The sequence below is a fragment of the Gopherus evgoodei genome, chromosome 8, assembly GCF_007399415.2.
Source record: "Gopherus evgoodei ecotype Sinaloan lineage chromosome 8, rGopEvg1_v1.p, whole genome shotgun sequence".
Taxonomy (NCBI): Eukaryota; Metazoa; Chordata; order Testudines; family Testudinidae; genus Gopherus; species Gopherus evgoodei.
The window spans coordinates 12,676,321-12,698,415 of record NC_044329.1 but is presented as its reverse complement, the minus strand read 5'-3'; the positions used below and the strand labels follow the sequence as shown (position 1 = coordinate 12,698,415).

At 43.0% G+C, this 22,095-nt stretch overlaps 1 protein-coding gene across 5 annotated transcripts in view; it reads right to left on the bottom strand.

Moving 5' to 3' along the window:
• LOC115656635 (serine/threonine-protein phosphatase 2A catalytic subunit alpha isoform) overlaps positions 1-18,052 on the bottom strand; it is an 80,379-nt gene extending 62,327 nt beyond the window's left edge. The window contains exons 1-8 of one of the 5 annotated variants that reach the window (XM_030573638.1): positions 17,747-18,052; positions 16,893-17,036; positions 13,284-13,469; positions 10,727-10,921; positions 9,793-9,971; positions 8,673-8,785; positions 6,671-6,810; positions 2,561-2,649 (exon numbers count right to left, since the gene is read on the bottom strand). In XM_030573638.1, the coding sequence (XP_030429498.1) occupies positions 2,561-2,649; positions 6,671-6,810; positions 8,673-8,785; positions 9,793-9,971; positions 10,727-10,921; positions 13,284-13,448 (881 nt within the window). In that variant the 5' untranslated portion in view covers positions 13,449-13,469; positions 16,893-17,036; positions 17,747-18,052. Of the gene's footprint in view, positions 1-2,560; positions 2,650-6,670; positions 6,811-8,672; positions 8,786-9,792; positions 9,972-10,726; positions 10,922-13,283; positions 13,470-16,892; positions 17,037-17,746 lie in introns of those variants that run through there. The other 4 variants (XM_030573639.1, XM_030573641.1, XM_030573640.1 and 1 more) reach the window with 4 other exon arrangements.
• Positions 18,053-22,095: the final 4,043 nt, after the last annotated feature.

The following is a 22,095-nucleotide window of genomic DNA, read 5'->3' as shown; positions in this document are numbered from 1 at the left end:
TGGAAATATTTTTGGTATTCATCCACCTATGAATTCAGATGCCTTAGATACCATGAGTTCAACATACAAGGGCAAAAGAGAGCCCAAAAAGTCTAAATGTGGCCTAAAACAGCTTTTCTGTAGATGAAAGTGTCACAGTTTTAAGCTCTAATATCTTGCAATTAGCTAGGGCTAAAAGTAAGAGTCTCAATAGGAAGATGGTAATTTCCCCTTCCAAGGGTATAATGATTTTGTTTCTACTCCTAAAAAATTATAAGATATCTAATTATGACCATTTAAATGCTAACATTGTTAAGCACAGCCAATCACTTTTTTCACTCCTGCTTAGTTAAAAAAAAAAAACCTAGAAAATTAAATGCAACACCTATTTAAATAATTTTAGCACAATTACATTCAATAAATAAGGAAATGCAAAAATTAAGATTTCAACAGCAATATTAAGTCAATTGTGTTACACATATTTATTACACACACAAAAATTTATATGAACATTTTTAAGATTGCAAAGTCAAGTTCTAAAAGGTTAGGAAATGCCAGAATTAAGGCAACCTTAATTCAGACCCCTGGTGCATATGTTTTATGATACAGTCTTTAATAACATGATCACATACTATTTTTCCATAGGTTTCTCATCCTAGTCCTACTTTCCCCTTCTCGGATTGCTTTCTGAGTTCCAAACTCCCCTTGCCACTCCTCATTCTCCCCATCTGCACATCCAGTCCTAATCTCCTTGTCCAGCCTCCCACTCCGCCCTGTTCCAGGTTCTAGTCCCAGACCTTCCTCCCCAGCTCCTGCCTTTCCTCTCTCCCAGTCCCAGCATTCCCTTCCCCACAATTACCAGTCCCAGTTTGCTTGACCACCCAGTCCAGTTCTCTCCCTCCTCCTCCAGTCCTAGTCTCACCAGACTCCTTGCCCCTTTTTACTCTTTTCCCACCCCACAGTCCAGCTTCTGTCTGTCCCCACTGCATTTGACTCAGATGGCTTCCTCCTCCATGCTGCCTAGGTGCCAGTAAGGAGACCAGTGGTCACTGAAGGCAGGGAAGAGAGAGTCTCCCTGCTCTCAGTATCAGTGCCTGGCCCCACCTCAGCCCAGAGCAGATGGGAGCCATTACAGGGAAAGCCCAGTTTTGCCTCTGAGCTTTGGGCAGGAAGGAACATGCTTAGGGACTCTGTAGCTCTGAGTCTGCAGAGTCTGGTCAGCACTAGGAGCTCTGAGTGGACGAAGTATGCTCAGTGAGGATGGAATTTTTGGAGAGTTTAGCTACTAAAATCAAAGAAGTCTTAAGCACGCACAAACTGCCATTTTGCAAAGGCTTATAACTTGCTCAGACTTGGATGGATTTTCACTGCAATAGCAAAAAGCATATTCCTGAGACAAATTTCAAGTCCCTGCTCTCAAAGCATGGGTGTGACAGTGCTGCTCAAAGAAAAAAGTTGCCAGGATTTTTTTTGACACAGGCAAAACAACATATTTTCCCTTGCTTCAGTCTCAAAAACAACTGAACCATTTTTGCTGAAATTTTTGAGAAAAATTCAGCCAGTGGCAGACACCTGGCATGTAAAATTGCAGCCCAAGCAGTTAAAGTTTGGCAACGTCATAAGCAACTGAAAACCGGGTCTTATAATGAGAAGTGTTGGGCAACCTTAATAATAGACAGCGCTACCACCCCCGCGTATAATTATACAGTACTGTTTTTCTAGTTAGATGTGTAGCTTCATACATTACTATTTCTGTTCTTGACAGTATTTTCTAATTTTCTGTAATTATATCAGTGCTTTGCATAACAGGATTTCTTCCATTAATTTGCTATTTTTACTTTTATAAAATATCAACTGTACAAATAAGCAAATAAAAGTTACAAAGAAGTAAAATGTCCCTTGTTTCATGTTACATAAAGGCTCAGGAATATTCAATTATATGTCAGACAGGGGTTAAAATTCACTTTCTGTGACCTATACAAAATTAGCAGAGATACCTTTATGAAGACAAAGGCTGGATCCTCCAGCTGGTGTATGTCATCATAGTACCATTAAAGTCAACACAATCATGATGACTTACAATATCTGAGGATCCAGCCCGGTGTGGTAGGAACATGATCAGAATTTGTGAAATCACCTCTGTATTAAAGCCTTTTTTGAGGACATAATAGCTAAGATTTCTCAGTTTATCTTATAGAACAGATTTCCTAAAAACCTCATGTTCAATTTTGGGGACACTGCCATATTCTTATTCCCATCTCTGGTTTACTGTTGGCAGGCAGAACAGCTGTAATTATGTCCTCAACTACCCTAGACCCACCAAGTGGGCAGAGTTGGCACAAGTACTTAATGAAGCACAACTTTTATCATGATGGTGAATTCTTTTAGATCCTAGGGATAAAACAGTCAGTCATTGAATGTGCCTATAGCTTCACAAAAATACACTTGTTCTAAATTATTACCCTTGTATATTTGTGTACCATGTACTTCCTTATTTACTGTAGTTCTTACAAAAATCATATAAATTATAATAATCTGAAACTAGGGCTTTTTATGTTTTACTGGCCAACAAAATACTTACTTTTCAATAAATCCATCTCTAGTAAAATAGTCATGCTGCAGCAGATCTGTAGATGAGATCCTATCAGTGGGATCCATTTGTAAACAAGCCTGTAAAATATGAGAGGTTATTTTAGAAGGAATTTTTTAATCACATACCGCATAATGTAAGCAATCTTGTGTATTATATCTCTTTATAGAGTCTAAAGCATCTTTCAGTTATAACACTACTCACTGCTTCTGCACTCTAATCTGTCCTTCTTGTACAGCTGAAAGCCTTGTATAACATTTCACTGATTTTTTTGTCACTGAACCGTGTTTCAGTAACGCCTATTATGTCCAGATCTTCTTCTATTGCTACACAATCTAGTTTATTTATTTTCACTGTTAAGCTTTTTATGTTGGTACAGATATCTTTAGGAACAGATCTTAGCTGTAGCCAAACTCTGTTCAGTGTTGTTGGTTGGAAGATGGCTCTAAGCCATCATTATGCCCTCCTGATCTTCAGGCTAGCCCGAGGGCTACTCTAAGTTATACTGGCTGGAATGGTCCCCTATGGACTGCTCTACTGTCTAAGGATTTCCACAGCATATTCCTCCTGCTCTCTACATAGAGGGCTGGATAAGGGAGTGACATAGAGGCAGGTTCTGGCAACTTGACGCCAACCAGGATTCTCTCCCTCCAGAGGCTCCTCTGCTTTCTCTTTAGTGCAGCTTTCCCACTTTTGCACTATCAAGAAGACTAAGTGGCCAAGCACCTGACCCCTCCATTTTTATTTTTGGTTGTGTGCCTATGTTCATTTAACTGCTTATTCTGACAGCTTGTTGCTATTCTGGAATTTACCAAACTAGTCCTCAACGTGGACCTTCCTCTACTCTATCTATAATTTATGTCCTATCTTTTACGGGATGTAGAGTTATCTTTGTATTACTGACATCCATGTCTTCCAGATGTCTTTGTCCAATCAGAGTTCTCCTCAGCACCTGTTAGTTTTCTCCCAGGTCCTCATTTAAATAATATACCAAAAGTGTAGTAGCTTCCTTTGCCTGCACTTTGGTTATGGTGAAGCCCATCATTTCTATATAGGTTCCTCCTTCCTCAGAGGTCCTAGGTGCCCAGTAAATGTAAATCCCTCTCCTTTACACCTTATTTTCATCTATGCACTGAGAGTCTGAATCTTCTTCTGTCTTGCTGCCCAAGCACGGAGTGGGAAGCATTTCAGAAAAAACTACCATAAGGCCATCAATCTAGATCTTTCTCCTAGTAATCTAAATGTCTCTACCATGACCACAATCCTCACCATTTACTAGATGTTGTCTCTAGATGTCTTGGGAGATTTAACACATTTGTACCCAGTAGACAAGTCACCAAACAGTTCACATCGTTGTCAGAGATCCTTCTGTCAATATTTCTATTACCACAGCCTTTTTATGTCTCACATCTGTAACTCCATTTTTTGGAGTGACCAACTTAGAAAATGGGTCCTAACTAATGGAGAATATCCTGCATCCCCAACTAACTAAATTATAAGGATGAGTAGTTCTGAGATGGGTCTGTTCAACAATATTCTTATATCCTGCCTCTGTAAAGACACACAGAGAACTAAAAGAAATCCACTAAAAATTCACTTGTTTGCTCGCTTAAGTTTTGTAGATTAAACTTGAAAATAAAAAAGCTTTGCTGAGCCGAAGTAATGCAATATATAAACTATACTCCCTCCCCTGAGGCTTGTGTTCAATGCTGCCTTTGATCACAGATGAAATGAGCTTGGTGGTCACAACCTATTCCCTTCGGAAAATATATCAGTATCACAAACCACACAAGTAGCACTATTCGCAATTTCTTCTCACAATAGATTTCCTACTGAAATTGTGAGGGATGTGTACAATGCAACAGAACTAGGCAGAGAAGAATGGAATAATCCTGCAACACTATGACCACTTTAGTCTGTGTAATCATTTATTTTGTGAGTGCTATAATTCATCCACTTAAAGAAAACTTGGCTTATGGTCCTTTCACTGAATGAAAGAGATTCTTCATTTTCTTGAAATCATCAGTATAAAGAAAGAACTGCTGTATTCCAACAAAATGCATTCATTTTTTCCACTATTACTCTCTGTAATTGTACAGTAATGAATATAGTAATTAAACAGTACATAGATGTATAGCATTGGGTAGAATTTTCAAAAATCACCTAAATGACTTAGGAGCATAAGTCCCATTGACTTTCAATGCCAGCTCTAAACAGACCAATGTGGATGGACTGGGTCGTTAAGGGTTTGCTAGAGGAACTTTGGCTTGTACATGTGTGACATTGTCTAATTAAAATATAACGATGCAAATCGTTACTGCTACCACTGCTATTTAATTGCAATAAATCTTATACAAAATATAACTCATGGACAGAAAGGTTTAAACAGCTTGCAGACTAACTAACCCAAAGCTGGTAGTTAGGGCCATTCCATGGCTAATAGGCTAAAACTTTGAAATGCAAACCTATATTGTTAGAAGTGATACTAATTGTGTGTATCTTAGATGCTACCCATGTAAACAGACAGTTCCTGTCTGTTCCTATAGCTGCTAATTCAGAGATCAAAAGGGAATATTAACATTTAGATCAGGGGTCTCAAAGTCCCGGCCCACGGGCCATCTGCAGCCCAACAACCTCCCCACTGCGGCCCCTGGAGGACAGAGGCATACAGGCCACATGTCTGCAGCAGGCACCGCCCCCTCCCCATAGCTCCCATTGGCTGGGGAAGAGGGACAGAGATACTATCACTAGTCACCGGGCAGAGTCAGCCATGGAGGCAGAATCATTAGTTGCCAGGCAGAATCAGCCATGGAGGCAGTGTCACTTTTTTCCCACAATGAATATCAACAAGTCAAAATACTGAACACAACTACCTGATGCACACCTTGCTGCAACCCAGAAGGTTTCAACTGTTCAGTCACTGAGGCCAAACATCAACAAATTGACAGAACTGAAGCGTTGCCAGGTGTCTGGCCAGCACTAAAATCTCTCTGGCAGGCGAAGAATTGTCTAAAGTCGTATGACAGTTTTATTATTTCTAAGAAATTTGAAATAAAAAATGCAATATAAAAGGTTTTATTTTCTGAACACCATCTTCAGTGACATTATTGGCCCACTGATAGATTTTGAGGACTGGCACTGGCCCTAAGGTAAATTGAGTGTGAGACCCCTGATTTAGGTGAATCTTGGTGAAGTAATGTCATTGTCTATATGTCTCTTGAAGTTTGTGATAGACTACCTAATGAATAATTGTCCTTAGTTAATGTGTGTAACGAATTACTGGTGATGTTTAGAAAGCAGAAGGTTACAGCAAAAGCCTATTGTTTATCCAGGACTGTATGGTCAAATGGAGGCTAGAAAACTGTATAAAAGATCATTCGGTCCTCATCCTGTTTATCTCAGATCTGCTTGAGGTTTCATGCAGGGGATGCCTATGCCATAACGACTGAGATCCAATCTCAGTTCTGACTGGACCACCTTGAAATATAAACATGGGACTATAACCTATGAACTATTTCTGAAAGAACTCTTTGCCACTACAAAGCTCATCATCTCTGCTATGTATCTGAACCTCAGGAACTGAACTCATGTCTATAGGTATACTGATCTTTTAACCATACTCTCTCTCTCTTCTTTTTTAATAAATTTTAGTTTAGTTAATAAGAACTGGCTATAAGCATGTATTTGGGTAAGATGTGGAATATTCAGTAATCTGGGAGGTAATGTGGCCAATCCTTTGGGATTGGTAGAACCTTTTCTTTTATATGATAAAATAAGATTTTCAGAAATCTTCATCATATTTGACTTGGGTACCTGGATGGAGGCCTGAGGCAGGGTTACTTCAAGGGAACTGTGTTGCTTGGACTTCTGAGTAACCAGTAAGGTATAACAGAAGCTGTTTAAGTGTTGGCTTGTAAATGTAACTATTGAATTATCCACCAGCTTTGGGCTTTGTCTGCCCCATCCTTTCCAGTTCACCCTAACTGGGTAACCTCAGCTGGGCCCCACTGGGACCCTGGTCACCACATGATATTATACATTAGGCAGAGCTACAAATAATAATCATCAGCAAGCATGATACTCAGACCTCTTCTAACATACATGAACAATATCTGCCAGTAATGCACAAAGCTTGGGATACTTTTTCCTTGCATTTTTAGGGTGCTGGACTTCCGGAAGGACCACCCCTGAAAAAACTGGACTCCTTATAAAAATACTCTGAAGATGAGGTGTCAAATTCCCTGAAAGAAAATATAGTTTTCAAAATTCACTGTAAGCAGCCAATAAATCAAATACATATAATTAAGTATATACACAGTACTCTTATTCTATTATTCATGAGGATGGCTACGATGAATTAAAAATCTCTCAGCAAAAATGCCTTTAGGCTTCAAAATAAAGCTGAAAAATATTCAGCAACGTTAGATTGCTAGATTTCGCTCTACACTTCCCCTTCCAAAGAGGAAAACTACATATAAAGCAGAACCCTCCAGTAAAGACTTGTTCTGCACTATAGATTATATTTGCAGTTTGATGCACGAAGTAGATTATATATGTATAACCCAGCAGACGATGAGGCTTTACCCCCATCTTTGCAGTTCATGTCATCAGAACAAACTACTACAGCAGCATATATAAGGATATTGACTATAAAATGATCTTCACTCATCTTTACAATTAGAATTCTCCTTCCTACAGTTTCATATTGTTAGGAGGATAAAATAAACAGGATTTACGTTGCTGCAAGTCGGAAGCTCAGTGCAAAAGAAAAAAATACTGTACTCAAAGAGCAAAAAGAGTCCTGTGGCACCTTATAGACTAACAGAAGTATTGGAGCATAAGCTTTCGTGGGCGAATACCCACTTCGTCAGACGTCATGGATATTCACCCACAAAAGCTTATGCTCCAATACTTCTGTTAGTCTATAAGGTGCCTCAGGACTCTTTGTCCATTTTACAGATCCAGACTAGCACACCTACCCTCTGATACTGTACTCAAAGAGTAGTTATGAATGGTTCGCTTTCCAACTGGGTGGGTGTATCCAGTGGGGTCCTGCAGGAGCCAGTCCTGGGTCCAGTACTATTCAGTATTTTCATTAATGATTTGGATAATGTAGTAGAGAGTATGCTTATAACATTTGTAGATGACACCAAGTTGGAAGGCGTGGCAAGCACTTTGGAGGACAGGGTTAGAATTCAAAACAACCTTGAAAAATTAGAGAATTGGTGCGAATTCAACAAGATGAAATTCAATAAAAATAAGTGCAAAGTATTTCACTTAAGAAGGAAAAATCAAATACACAACTACAAAATGGGGAATAACTGGCTAAGTGGTAGTACTGCCGGAAAGGATCTGGGAGTTACAGTGGATCACAATTTCAATATGAATCACTAATGTGATGCAGTTGCTAAAAAGATTAATATCATTTTGTGGTGTATTAACAGAAGTGTTGTATGTAAGACACCTGGGAGGTAACTGTCCTGCTCTACTTGGCACTGCTGAGGCCTCAACTGAAGTACAGTGTCCATTTCTGGGTGCCACACTTTAAGAAATATCTGGACAAATTGGAGAGAGTCCAGAGGAGAGCAAAAAAATTATAAAAGGTTTAGAAAACCTGACTTGTGAGGATGGGTTTTTAAAAAGTGGGCATGTTTAATCCTGAGAAAAGAATACAGAGGAGGGAACTGAAAACAGTCTTCAAACATGTTAAAGGCTCTTATAAAGAAGCCAGGGATCAATTGTAATCCATGTCCACTGAAAGTAAGCCAAGTAATGTGCTTAATCTGCAGCAAGGGAGATTTGGGTTAGATATTAAGGAAAACTTTCTAATTATAAGGGTAGTTAAGATCCGGAATAGGATTCCAAGGGAGGTTGTGGAAATCCGATCACTGGAGGTTTTTAAGAACAGGCTGTAAAAACACTTGTCAGGGATGGTCTGAGAGGTTTACTTGTTCCTGTCTCAGTGCAGGGGGCTGGAGTTGATGACTTCTCAAGGTCCCTTCCACTCTACATTTCTATGATTCTATAGCACAGCAATCCAACTGATAAAACATGTCAATGTTTTTCTTAAATATTGTTTGCATTACACATCAGCAATACTTACCTACTTTTGTCACAATTTTATGGAGTAGGTCTAGGTCAGAGCTGCTGGGTAGATAAGGATTTCCAGTGGCCATCTCAATGATCATACAACCTAAAGCCCAGATGTCCACAGGTCTAAGATCAGGAAATGAACAAAGTGCTCAACAATAATGCTGATGCTAAGATAAAACATATTTAAAGAGAGCTGATATTTTAAAAGAAAAATTTAAAAAATCTCTAAAATAACAGAATATTTGACAATATAAAAGGATAAAACATAATTAATCACACTTTAAAATATCTTCACAATTAATTACAAAATAATATTGCAGCATTTAGCTGTGAAATTCTTTTAGATTGTGGAACTGTATATTAAGATTTATAATTAATATAGCTACAAAACAGCTATCTACTAGGACAGTCCTTAAACGTGTGTAATAGCATTAGCATATATTATGAGTGAATTGGCAGATCATTCTCCAAAAGTCATACTTAACAGCAGAACTTTAATTAGCACGTTCATATGAAATTGCCAGATATTTTTGTTTCTTGTTTCATGACATTTCTCTTAATCCTCTTTTTGAGACTCAGACAATACCCCAATCTGATTAAAGATTATGATGTTTTTGGTGTTGTAACACTTCAAGGATTAACATCTATATAGGAACTATATAACAAATATTGAGAATCTCCATGGTCTATAAAATTAGAGTATTCTATTTAATGGTAGACTGTGTACCACTGAAGTCAGTAAAAGCTTTGCCATTGACTTCAACTGGCTCAAGATCAAGCCTGAAATGCATGTATGTGACCCCATATATGTGAACATTTTGTTGGGTACTGGGAATGAATTTTGTTATTATTTTACTTTCCTCTAGCAAAACAAGAGCCACTCTTTAAAATATGTGACAGAGCGCATCAAACGTTCCCCTGCTATGCCCAGGCACTAGCAATTTGATTTGTCAAAGTGATTTTAAATCCTTTTGTTGGTTTAACATTATTTTTAAAGAAAATTGTTTCACCTACAAGCAAATTAATTTCTAGCTTTTTGTCAACAGTACTATATTGCTCTAAAAAGTGTAAGTTCTAACAATGCTGCCCCATGCCAGTTTAATAATAAAGATGTAAATAAAAATACATACTTCCCATATGTGGTGTCTTTTAATACCAGTTCTGGAGCCCTGTACCATCGTGTGGCTACATAATCTGTATAAACATCACCAGGGGCAGCTAATGTCCGAGCAAAACCAAAATCACATAGTTTAGTAATTCCCGTCTGTGATACTAAGATATTCTCAGGTTTGATATCACGATGTATGACCTGGACAAAAGAAAGAAAGTCGAATCTACCTTAATAATAAAAGGGATTCTGCAAAAAAGATAACTTTCAAAGAGCATGGACTGAAACAAACACATAAATTTTGCCACTTTAGGATTACAATAAGCAGTACAGTGTCCAAAATTCTCAAAATTGTCTGCAGAGGTTGAAGACCATAGGCTGCTACTGCTACACACAGCAACAGCCTAATTTGTATGGGGTGAGGAGAGAAAGAGAAGTAACAGTGCACCACTCAAAATAAAGAAACAGAAGAAATAGGCATCCTGGAGACAAGGGAATAAACTGCAAAAAGACAGAGAGAGCTGGGGGTGAAGAGCTATGTACTGTAAGCAAACTGCCCTGAAAATCTGAAACTGGGGGATACAATGGTGCAGTAGGTTAATAAGAAAGCTATAATAATCAGAAATGGACAAGAACCATAACCCATGCTCCAAACATCTCAGAACCAAAGTTTAGATCTGGATCCAAAAAGTGTCGACACAGCCCATCCCTGAGAATAACAGTATCTAACCCTTTAATGGCTAACCCTTTAACATATTTCATCTTTTACTGCACACGTGTTTCAGTTCTAAAAATCAAAATTCAGTTGGAGGCATTTAGGCTATTATTATGAAACTATAACATTTTAATATGAAATTAACATTTTCAAATTCTGGGAGATGAAACACTATGTAAAATCAGAAAATGGAAAACATAACACCACTTTGTTTTAGCCTTAGCTTCTACAAAGTACTTACATTGTTGCTATGGAGATACTCAATTGCTCGAAGGATCTGGAAGAGATATCTTCTAAGTCTTTTATTATCCAGTCCGTGACAGTAATGTTGTAGCTCATCTAAAACTGTATGATCAATAAATTCAAACACCAAATGAATTTTTTTTTTCTGTCTAAATACTTCGATCAGGTTGACCAGGTTTTCATGATGAAATTGCTGTTGGCAAGAGGAAATAAAACATTCTACTGTAGCTTTTTGGTATTTATTTCTATTAGGATAGTTTTTTCTCCTTGACCAAGACATACTTGCAAGGGTAGACATGAAAGATTCATATCATTTTGTAAATATTCAGACATTCTTATTCCCTCTACTCCAGCCTTCCCCCAATATTTAAACCATTGCTATTCAGCTATTTTGCCAAAATGAAGCTGAATCTGACCCCGCACTTGGTAAGGCAACTCCCATCTTTTCATGTGCTGTAATATTTATACTGCTTACTGTATTTTTCACTCCATGCATCTGATGAAGTGGGTTTTAACTCATGAAAGCTCATGCCCAAATAAATTTGTTAGTCTCTAAGGTGCCATAAGGACTCCTTGTTGTTTTTGCTAACATACTCTAGTAAGTTGCTAAAACTTTGTGATACCACTGGACCTAATAAAAATAAAAAAAATCCATGCTGTACAGACTTTCAAGTCCCCAGAAAATCAGCTTCTTCCGTGGTACAAAAGCTAGAACTTTCCCCCCCTTTGTCAGAGCTCACTGATGGTGAACCAAAAACTGCTGTCAGTTACAGGGAGGGTAAGCCAGGAATAACATAACTGAAATGGTTGACTGAGAGAAAGTGAGAAAAACTCTTGTACACGCACTTTATTTGCATTGATCATTTAAAGATGCAAAGCCTCATGTCAAACTGGTATTGTTAAAAAAGTGCACTATTTCACATGAAACTCCATATTTTATTTCGATTTATATTCTAGTTTTAGTATTTTTAAAGTTTTATTAAGGTATTTATTAATGGACTACAAAGATGATGTGTCTCAGTTTTTTAATTATAACCATTTTGAATAATTTTGGGTTACATTCTCAGTTATAGAGGCATCCATTCAGATTAATACTACTAAGGCACATGGAAATTCGTATAGATTTAGAGATAGAGCCTTTATTCCCTTTGATTTCTATACAAGTTGGAGAATCAAGCCCTTAGCATAGAATCTGGTTTTTTGTAATTCGCCAAGTCTTAATTAAAAATTGATAAGGATCAAATTAAAAAATAAATGTCCTGTGAGGGCAATGAGTAGGGTTGGTGCTGAGAGTCAGACTTTATGACCCAGTCGTTCAACTATAAAACATGAATTTAAATCTTAGGCTTTGAATTTGCAAACACTAGGTTGGCTGAGAAGAAAAGGGCAAGCCAGGTCAAACAGGAATCTGCCCCGAACCATCTCTAACGTGTTTAACAAGAAAACGTAATACATTATGTCTGCATTAACTTTCTTGCAGGATCCTCCACATGCACTGCTTTAACCTCACATGAATGTACTGCGGTCGGGGGTAGCTATGGGAGTAGGAAACCCTTTCACTGCCACAAAATGATGCTGGGGAATCTCTGGGAAGGAATAGCCAGAGATTCCTCCTCTGTTCCTAGGTGGCACAGAACTGGGATGATGACTACATCACACCCCTGTGGTGATGATGTAGGCTGTAGGAAATGTACTGGAGAAAGGGCCTGGGGAAGGTGGTGTCTTGGCACTGCTGTATTCTGGTGATATGCAGCTCCCAAAGTGGCTTCCCCTGGGCTGCTGGATCCAGGCACCACTCAAAGCTGCAAATCTGGAGTTTAGATTGGAAAGTCACAAAACCTGGCTTTGCAGCCACTTTTGCTCTTCCTACCCAGTTTCCTGATGCAGCTGAGGATCTAGTCCCAAAGAGAATGCACATGAGTTATCTGAAGTCAAATGGTAAATCGATGACAGACTCAAGCATGGGACTCTGTGACTCCCAACCCAATATTAAAAATGGGGAATGTTTTAATGTCATATGTTGACTGGTAGAAAGAGGTTAATGTGTTTTATATTTCTCTTACAGCTGAGAACCTTCAGCAAAGCTGCCATGTATCGCAATAGATTGAGACACAATTTTGGGGGACAAGGGGTAAAGAAATTACAAATTTATCCCTGTCAACTGCATCAAAAGCTGACATCAGTAGACTTTTGTGCCAGTTCAGAAGTCTATAGGACTACACAGCAGATTAATGGTCTGCAAAATTGTGGCAAATTAAAAGCCCATCAAAATTCACATCCGTGCTCTCTACTGTTTTAAATATTAGAGAGACAAGGTTAATATGTTCATAAATACGGAGTGCTTAACTTACCAAGTTTCTTTTAAAATCATAGCCACAAGTTTTATCTTCACTTTACTTTTTATCTTCACTTTATTTTTTAAAAAGGCTAGTCAACACGCTTTTTCTTGGTATATTTTATGTGTAATAGCCCAGGTATACGCCAATAATGATGCAAAATTTATTTCTAAGCACTTTCCCTTTTGATTTACAAATGACTAAAGCAAAGAAGCAAACCTTTAGAAACTTTATTTCTCTCATAGCAATTTTGTTGACAGATTTTTCTGGTTTCTCATAGAATATCTTAATGGCTACTATCTGTCCTGTTTCCTTGTGTTTGCACTTCACTACTGTTCCATAACTCCCCTCTCCCACTTTGCCAAGGGTCTCATACATCTCCATCTTCCAGTCTGATTTTTATTTCTTTATAGAAAGAGAAAATGTTAAAAATTATTTTGTGCATACACTGGTTTTTAGTTTTCTTAAACTATAATTTGCATACAACATTAGCAAGGTGAATTACTCCTACAGACAGCAATAACTCCATTGTACATTTTAAATATTTGGTTCTACGTGTGAAATTTATCCCAGTAACAACAATAATAGTCAGACAGGACGGCAGGATCAGGCCCTTTCTCAAATGTGCATTCCCAGTTCAATCAAGTGGTCAACTGCAGGACTGATGTAATAGTCAATATCTAGAAACTTCTTAAATAACAGTACATTTAAAACAATTCTTGTATTTAACTGTCATTAAAAGGAAAGGAACAAACAATGGAACCATGAACAATATAGAGGCAAAGTTAGTGTGATAATAGTCATATAACTATACAAGTCTAAAAAATGTAAAGATAAGCCAAAAAATGAACAAGACGACTTTGAGCAACCTAAATCAGGCCTGCACAACATACGGAGGCTCACTGTGCGGCCCGCGGCGGGATTCAAAAGGCTCTGGGCTGCCCGCAGCAGTGGGGAGCCCAGAGCCCTTTAAATCCAGCCACAGCCGGGATTCAAAAGGCTCTGGGCTGCCCGCAGCGGCGGGGAGACCAGAGCCCTTTAAATCTCAGCCATGGCTGGGATTCAAAAGGCTCTGGGCTGCCCGCAGTGGCGGGGAGTCCTGAGCCCTTTAAATCTCAGCCGCGGCCAGGATTCATAGGGCTCTGGGCTGCCAGCAGCTGCAGGGAGCTCAGAGCTCTCTAAATCCCAGCCGCGGCCGGGATTCATAGGGCTCTGGGCTGCTGGCAGCTGCAGGGAGCCCAGAGCCCTTTAAATCTCAGCCGCCAGGGCCGGCTTTAGGCCAATTCAACCAATTCCCCTGAATCAGCCTCCCCCTAAGAGGACCCCATGCCCAAGCCCCAGTACGGTGTACCAGCAAAAGCTAGTGCGCTGTACTGGGGTGGCCCAGATTCCCCAGGGGGCAATTTAAAAGGCCTGGGGCTCCCAGCAGGGGCTGGAGTCCCAGGCCCTTTAAATTGCCACCAGAGCACCACTGCTGGAGCCCTGTAGTAGGGCTGTGAGGCTCTGGGGGCTATTTAAAAAGTCCGGGGTTCCCGTCACTTCTACTGCCCTGGCCCTTTAAATAGCCACCGGAGCCCCACCACTTCCCCAGGGTTTCCGTGGCTATTTAAAGGGCAGGGGCGATAGAAGAGGATCCCCGGGCCCTTTAAATACCCCCAGAGCCCTGGGGTAGTGGGGGGCTCCGACGGCTATTTAAAGGGCCGGGGCTCCAGCTGCCTCTGCCGCCCCGGTCCTTTAAATAGCTGCTGAAGCCACACCGCTCCCCAGGGCTCCCTCGGCTATTTACAGGGCTGGGGCGGTAGAAGCAGGGGAGCCCCGGGCTCTTTAAATAGCCCCCAGAGCCCTGGAGTAGTAGGGGGGTTTCTCCAGCTGCCTCTGCTGCCCTGGTCCTTTAAATAGCCCCCGGAGCCCCACCACTTCCCCAGGGCTCCCGCAGCTATTTACAGGGCTGGAGGAGTGGAAGCAGGGGAGCCCCAGGCCCTTTAAATAGCCCCTGAGCCCCAGGCTGCTGCTGCTACCCTGGTGGGGGAGGCAGGAGGAGGGGGCACTCACCATACAGGATGGGCTGGACCCCCTGTACCTGCACCAGCTGCCCGCAGCCAACCCCTGCTGCACCCCCTGCCTGCACCAGCCCCGCACCTCTTGCCCTGCCTACACCAGTTCCTGTCTGCAGCCAGCCCTGCACCCGCTGCCAGCCCGTCTCCAGCCAGCCCCGCACCCCCTGCCTTGCCTCCAGCCCTGCACCAACCCATCTCCAGCCAGCCCTGCATCCCCTTCCTTGTCTCCAGCTAACCCCTGCAGCACCCCGCTGCCTGAAGCCAGCCAGTCCCGCACTCCTTTGTCTCCAGCTCTGCCAACCCATGCCGCACTCCCTCTGTGGCCCTGCCTGAAGCCAGCCAGCCCACCCCACACCCCTTGCCCAGCCTGCAGCCAGATCCTACCTCCAGCCCCCTCCCCCCGCCACCTCCAGCCAGCCCATGTCCACTGGTGCCCTGCAGTTCCCAGGGAAGTAACCCTGCACACCTGCTTCAATGAGGTGGGCAGGGAGCAGCTGGGACCCAGACATGTGCACCCTAGCACACTCTCAGAGAGTGGCGGAGCTCATTTCTAGTTCAGACCCATCTTTTTAAAAAAGAACTTTAGTCAGAGTTAACATACATCTGTATTTTCTCGGACATGTCAGGCTTTTTGGTTTTTAAATCGCCATCCGCGAGGAAAATACGGACGTATGGTAACCCTATTGGTACAAAAAATACATACTTTGGCAGAACTTTTTGTAGGGAACCGGTTGCTAAGAAATGAAAGGCTTTTTTTTAAATATTTTTTTTTCAGTCATCCCTGCTGGGGCCCCACCAAAAATGTTTGAATTGGGCCCCGCACTTCCTAAAGCCGGCCCTGCCAGCCGCAGCCAGGATTCAAAGGGCTCTGGGATGCCCGCAGAGATTCCCGGTCACAGCTGAGATTTAAAGGGCTCAAGGCTCCCCGCCACCACGGGCAGCCCAGAGCCCTTTGAATCCCGGCAGCGGCTCCAGTGGATGGGCTGGGGCTGGGATTTAAAGGGTTCGGGCTCCCCTCAGCAGCAGGAGCTCTGGGCCTTTTAAATCGCTGCTCCAGCCCCGCAAAGATCCGGGTTCCCCCAGCCGCCAGATCCCCGGGTCCTTTAATTTGAGCCAGCCACCTCTTCAGCTGGCAGCTCCTGGTTGATTTAAAATCAACTATAACCTCCCCACTCCCAACCTTCCTTTTTGGCCCACAGCTGTTCTGGTGGGGCGGTGCTGGGGAAGGAGTGTTTGTTTCTGCAGGGCTGGGCGGTGCTGGGGCGGGGTGTTTCCACTGGGCCAGGAGGTCCTGGGGGGGGTGTTTCCGCGGGGCCGGGGGGGTTTCGGCTCTCAGCTGTTTTCTTTGGAGTAATGTGGCCTTTGCCGCTTTACGAGTTGTGCAGGCCTGACCTAAATAAAGTCAAATTTAACATATTTGAGAAAGTTCACTCCAACAGTGAAATAAACATCATAGTCCAAAGAGTGTTGATCAATATCAGTCCACTGGAAACTCCTTTGGTCAGAGAGCAGGGCCTCCTTTATAATCTCTGTTTGGAATTCCTGAATATCTCCACAAGTTTTTAATTTAGCCATATTTCATGATAAATTTATTCACCAGACTTAGTTATTAAAAAGTTCATCCTCATTTCATACAGTATAGGTGAATAAGATTGTTGTTCAAAAAGTTAATCTTATTACAAGAAATAGAAGGTTTAACCAAGAGAAGAATAACTTGACCTCTACAGAGTTTGTACCACTGATTACATGAATACACAAAATTGGCTCTTACCTACAAATGAGGAAGGGGCATAAGAATGAGAAAATCACAGCTCCTTCACTGACGAGTCAGTGAGATCAAAATCACTACATTTATTGGGGTGTGGTGAAAGCAAGCCAGAATAACACTGTGATTCACTCTTTCAAACTCTGTGATCTGGAAATGTTTCAAAAATAACCTCGATCATTTTATAGATGGCAGGTGCTTCTTGAGAATCGAGACAGACTGTAGCTACCCTTTGCCCAGAATCTTTCACATGGATCTCTCACCTGAAACTGAACTGCCCACACCCACAGTGCCTGAAAAAGAGAACCAAATCCTCCCTGAAACCCTGATCTAACTGTCTAGGAATTTATACTGAGTTTCTTGGTGCCGTATCGGCACTTCCCCCACACGGGGGCACATGATTCCTCAGGAAGAGTCCAAACCCTCCCTTCTTCCCAATTACTAGGGCTATACATGGGGAGAGAATAGTTACATTCCGCACCTTGCCAGGTTTATTACGCACCGGAGGAAGGCCCTGACTGGACGACAGCTGCCCCTAGAATCCCAGAGAGACATTGGAAAAACTCATCAGTTGAGCCCTTGCTCCTGATGCTTGAAAGCAACAATCTCCCAGGCTCCTGCCAGCTACCAGCTCCCAGCCACGGCAACATCCCCTGCTGCCCGGCCCAGCCACCAGCCCCTACCCAGCACAGTCCTCCCCCAGCCTTAGCTACCCATCCAGTTCAACCCCCTTGCCCCCCAGCCTAGCTACCAGCCGCCATCACTGCCTCCCTGCCACACCCCCGTCCCCTGCCAGCCCCTCGGCTCTCCCCCCGGCCCGGGCAGCTCCAAGCCCCCAGCCCCAGCCTCCCTGAGCTAACCTGACCTGCTCGAGCCGGCTTTCCATGCCGGGCCCTTCTATCTCCGCTCGGCACGGCTCCCCCGCACGGGCCCTGTTACCATAGCAACCACCAGCCACAGCAACAGCGCTCACAGGATCCGCCCACGGGCCGCGGCGTTTCCGTGACCTCACCGCGTTCCACCCGGAAGTGACGCCAAAGCGCGGGGTCCCCGGCAGCAGAGGGGGAGAAGGTGCGGCTGCTAATGGGGATGGGGGTCTGGAGCAGAGGTGGGGGTGGGATTCAATGGCGGGAGAGAGAGGTGGGTGGCTGCCGGTGATTGGTGGAATGATGGGGTGGGGGCGGGAGGGGAGCGACAGCGATGCAGCTGCCTATCACGTCATTGACAAGCAATACAGAGCGTGGGTGCGTGTCAGAAACCCTGCCCACGCACGGGATACACACGGACGCCCTGCTTGGCAAAAGGATGCGTGTGACGTCAACGTTATATTTGTTCACACACCAGTCAGGCTGACAGCCTGGGGCAATCATGTGCGAGTCTGCTGCGGACAGATAATTCCAGGCACTGTTCCCGCTAATCTACGGGACAACAAACAAACAGCAGCTGTGAACACCTTAGGAACTCTTAGAATGTCTATACATATGTGAAGTGACCTGTCCTACTGAGCAAGCTCTCTCAATATATTTATGATTACATACAGAAAACAAGATAACAAAAATGCAATAAGTGACTTAAAACCAGACAATTGTATTAGACACTACAGTGTTATTCTGCACATTCCTGAATGAAAAAAACCCAATGGTTTTAAATATGAGATCAAGTAAGAAAAAAAGTCTAGTTTGAAAACCTTTTATAATGAATCATTGTAACGCAGTGTTGCATGATGAGTTATAGTCAGAGCCGATGCAACCGTTTAGGCGACCTAGGCAGTCGCGTAGGGCACTAGGATTTGGGGGGCGGCATTTTCTTCGGCAGCGACCACTGCGGTCAGATCTTTGGCCGCCCCGGCCGCCGCTGGCATTTAGGCGGAGGGAGCTGGGACAGGGGAGCGCGGGAAGGGCCACCTGCAGCAAGTAAGGGGGGGGGCAGCATGCAGGGGAACTCCCTGCCCCAGCTCACCCCTGCCCCGCCTCCTCCCCCTCCCCTAGCATGCTGTGGCTGCTTCACTTCTCCCGCCTCCCAGGCTTATGGTGTCTAAGCTGATTGGCGCCACAAGCCTGGGAGGTGGGAGAACTGAAGCAGCGACGGCATGCTCGGGGAGGAGACGGAGCAGGGGTGAGCTGCTTCACTTCTCCCACCTTAGGCACCGCAAGCCTGGGAGGCGGGAGAAGTGAAGCAGTGACGGTGTGCTCAGGGTGGAGGCAGAGCAGGGTTGAGCTGGGGTGGGGGGGGATGCCTCAGGGCGGAGAGTGGGGAGCTGCTGCAGGGGGAGCGCCTCAGGGCGGAGGGGGGGAGCTGCCATGGTTGGGGGGGGCACTTTAGGGCGGATGGGGGAAGCTGCTGCGGGGAGGGGGCACCTCAGAGCGGGGTCTTGGGGACGGGAGAGGGCGCAAGGTGTAAGTTTCGCCTAGGGCACAAAACATCCTTGCACCAGCCCTGGTTATAATACATGATAAAGTGAAAGTAATATTTTAACTAAAATGTCCTTAGTGAAATACAATAGGATGTAACTGCAATAACAAGTTAAAGTCTATTTAACAATGTACTGTAGGAGAACAATATCAGCAGACATGTCTAAAATGACTGACTCCTGCAGTGAGGTTTTCGGTAAATAACAAAAATTGGTTATTTACTGAAGATGTGGTTACCAAGATTCAGTAAATCTTCATAGCAAGAGAATTATAAGAGAAACCCAAAAATCACATGCATATTAACTGCATACTTTGACTATTGCAATTGTGATTTAACTTAAAATACAACCCAGAATGAATTTGATTAAAAAAACTTCCACATAATCCACTTAAATAATAGTGTTACATATAACTGCCTGAAAGAGAAAATGCACAAACCTTTGTTTTTATTTTTCTAAGAAAATAAATTAATTAAAATGTATCTTTAATCTCAGGATAAAATAAAATACCCCCTTAATTAGTTAAAATTAATTCATATGATATGGTCCCACTATATCTGATTTTGGACAGAGCACTGTGGAATATTGTAATGAACTAGCCAGTGTTGATGGATACCACTGCCCTCTACTGGATGGAATCATAACTGCTCAGCTATGTGTCATAGGCTGTACTCTGCCAATCGCTAATGTAGTGAAGGTCCCCTTCAAGGAGTATGGAACTATGCTTTTGGCCCAGGAGATCTGAATTGTATCCCCACTGCCACCACAGAGTTCCCAGTAGTAAGGGTATGCAGTATATTAACAACAGTGAAGTCAATTAATTTTGTTAAACTAACATTATTATTATTATTATTATTATTTATTTCATTATCTATTACCTATATAGGGCCAAACATGCACATGGCTTTTACAAACACAACGTTGGATAATGTCCTTCCCCTGAAGAATTAATAATTTAATTTGCACAATATAAACAATTTGAAGGCCAGGTATGCAAGAGAATTAGAAATGACCTGCAATAGAATAAAAGTGAAGGAAGTCAGGGGAGCAATTTTGAAAGAGGAAAGAGAGATCACTTGGCACATGGGCAGAGGGAATTATTTCCTACTGTTGTAAGAAACAATTCTGCATTAACAAGTATGAACTAGCACTAGCTAGCTTAATAGATCCTTTCTGTCTTCCATTACAATGGAAGATTTTATAGATTTTTGTTTCTTTATATTAAGCCCTGACCCTGCAAACATGTATGTACATGCCTAACTTGCACGTGAACAGTTCCATTGTCTTGTGACAATGGAAATATAAACATTCTTAAAATTAAGCATGTGAATAAGTATTTACAGGATGGGGGGGCTTGCATTATAAACTCTTTGGCGCAGGGACCATCTCTTTCTATATGTTTGCATGGCACCTAGGTCAATGGGATCCCCCAATAAAGCACACAAAGTAGCTTTAGTTTAGAATCTGCTTCATCTAGTAATAAGAAAACACCATTATTAGCTAACACAGGTGTTTTTAAAATACTGCGTTAAGGGTTACAAATAATTAAGGGCCTGATGCTCCTCTTCAAGTATATAGGTAGCAGGAAGCAAAAGCAAGCAGGTAAGGAAACAAGTGACAGTTGTTAAGTCAATGTCCATACTAAGGGTTAGGTTGGCATAGCTACATTATTCAGGAGTGTGGATTTTTCACATGCCTGAGCAATGTGGCTATGTCAACCTAAATTTTAAATATGAACAGATTCAGTGTAGCTGCTTCTCTGCTCCACACTTTAATTGCCATAGAGTGCCCATTTCATTGTGAACGGGTCTCTGTGGGGGTCCAAGGATAGGGTTGTCAATTTTGGTTGGAGATTTAATCACATACCATAATCTTTACTTAAATATTAATCTTTAATTCCTGGAGACTCCAGGCCAATCCTGGAGAGTTGGCAATCCAACTCAGGAAGGTGGTGTTCTTACACCAATGGAAAAACCTCTACACAGACGGACAAACCTCTTCTGTCAGTGTAGGCTGTGTCTTCACTACCGGGTCATGCCGGGCCTAGTGTAGGAATGGCTTCAATAGCATCTGCTTCCTGAGGACTGTGCTGAAAGCAGCATTAACTATGCCCTGTGCCTGATAGCCCCTATGGGGGCTGGTTTACACATGAAACGAAAGGCCTTTTGGGATAAGATGGGATGTGAACTTAAAGCAGAATAGCTACTCCCAAATAGCTCCACATGAGTGGATGTTCTTATTTTGGAATAAAAAGAAGTCTCTCTGGTTTAACTCAATCCACTTCCAAAGCAGAAAAGGCAGGGGGAGGGAGCTGTAGCCCTCGTTCCCCTTTGCTCACCCTATGGAGCTGGCACGCCCATCTGCCCACCTGGCAGGTGAGGCTAGGCAGGAATTTGCCAAGGCGGCTGAGGATGTACCCAGGGCAGGGGCCGCAGTATTTCTCTGTGTGCAGTCCTGCTAGCACAATTTGGCGAGGGAGGGGGGCCCTGAGAGCCGTTGAACCAAACAGTAAACCCTAGAATGCACTTCAAGCCAGCAGTGCGGCAGCACCTCTAGTTCCACCAGCACCCGTGTTTGTGTGTATTATTCATCCGCTTCTAAAGCCCAGCGGGCCTGTTACACACCGAGCTGTGCCTTCAGAGCGTTCTCCTGCCCCAGGGCAGCTCCCTGCCAGCCGGGCTGGGCTCGCGCAAACATTCGCTGACGGCGCAGCTCCCTACTCTGGGCCGCGGCGCGTTCTGAGGCTAGAACGTCGGCGGCTTGCCTCTCCCCCACCTCCCCCCGCGGCCGGCGCAGTGG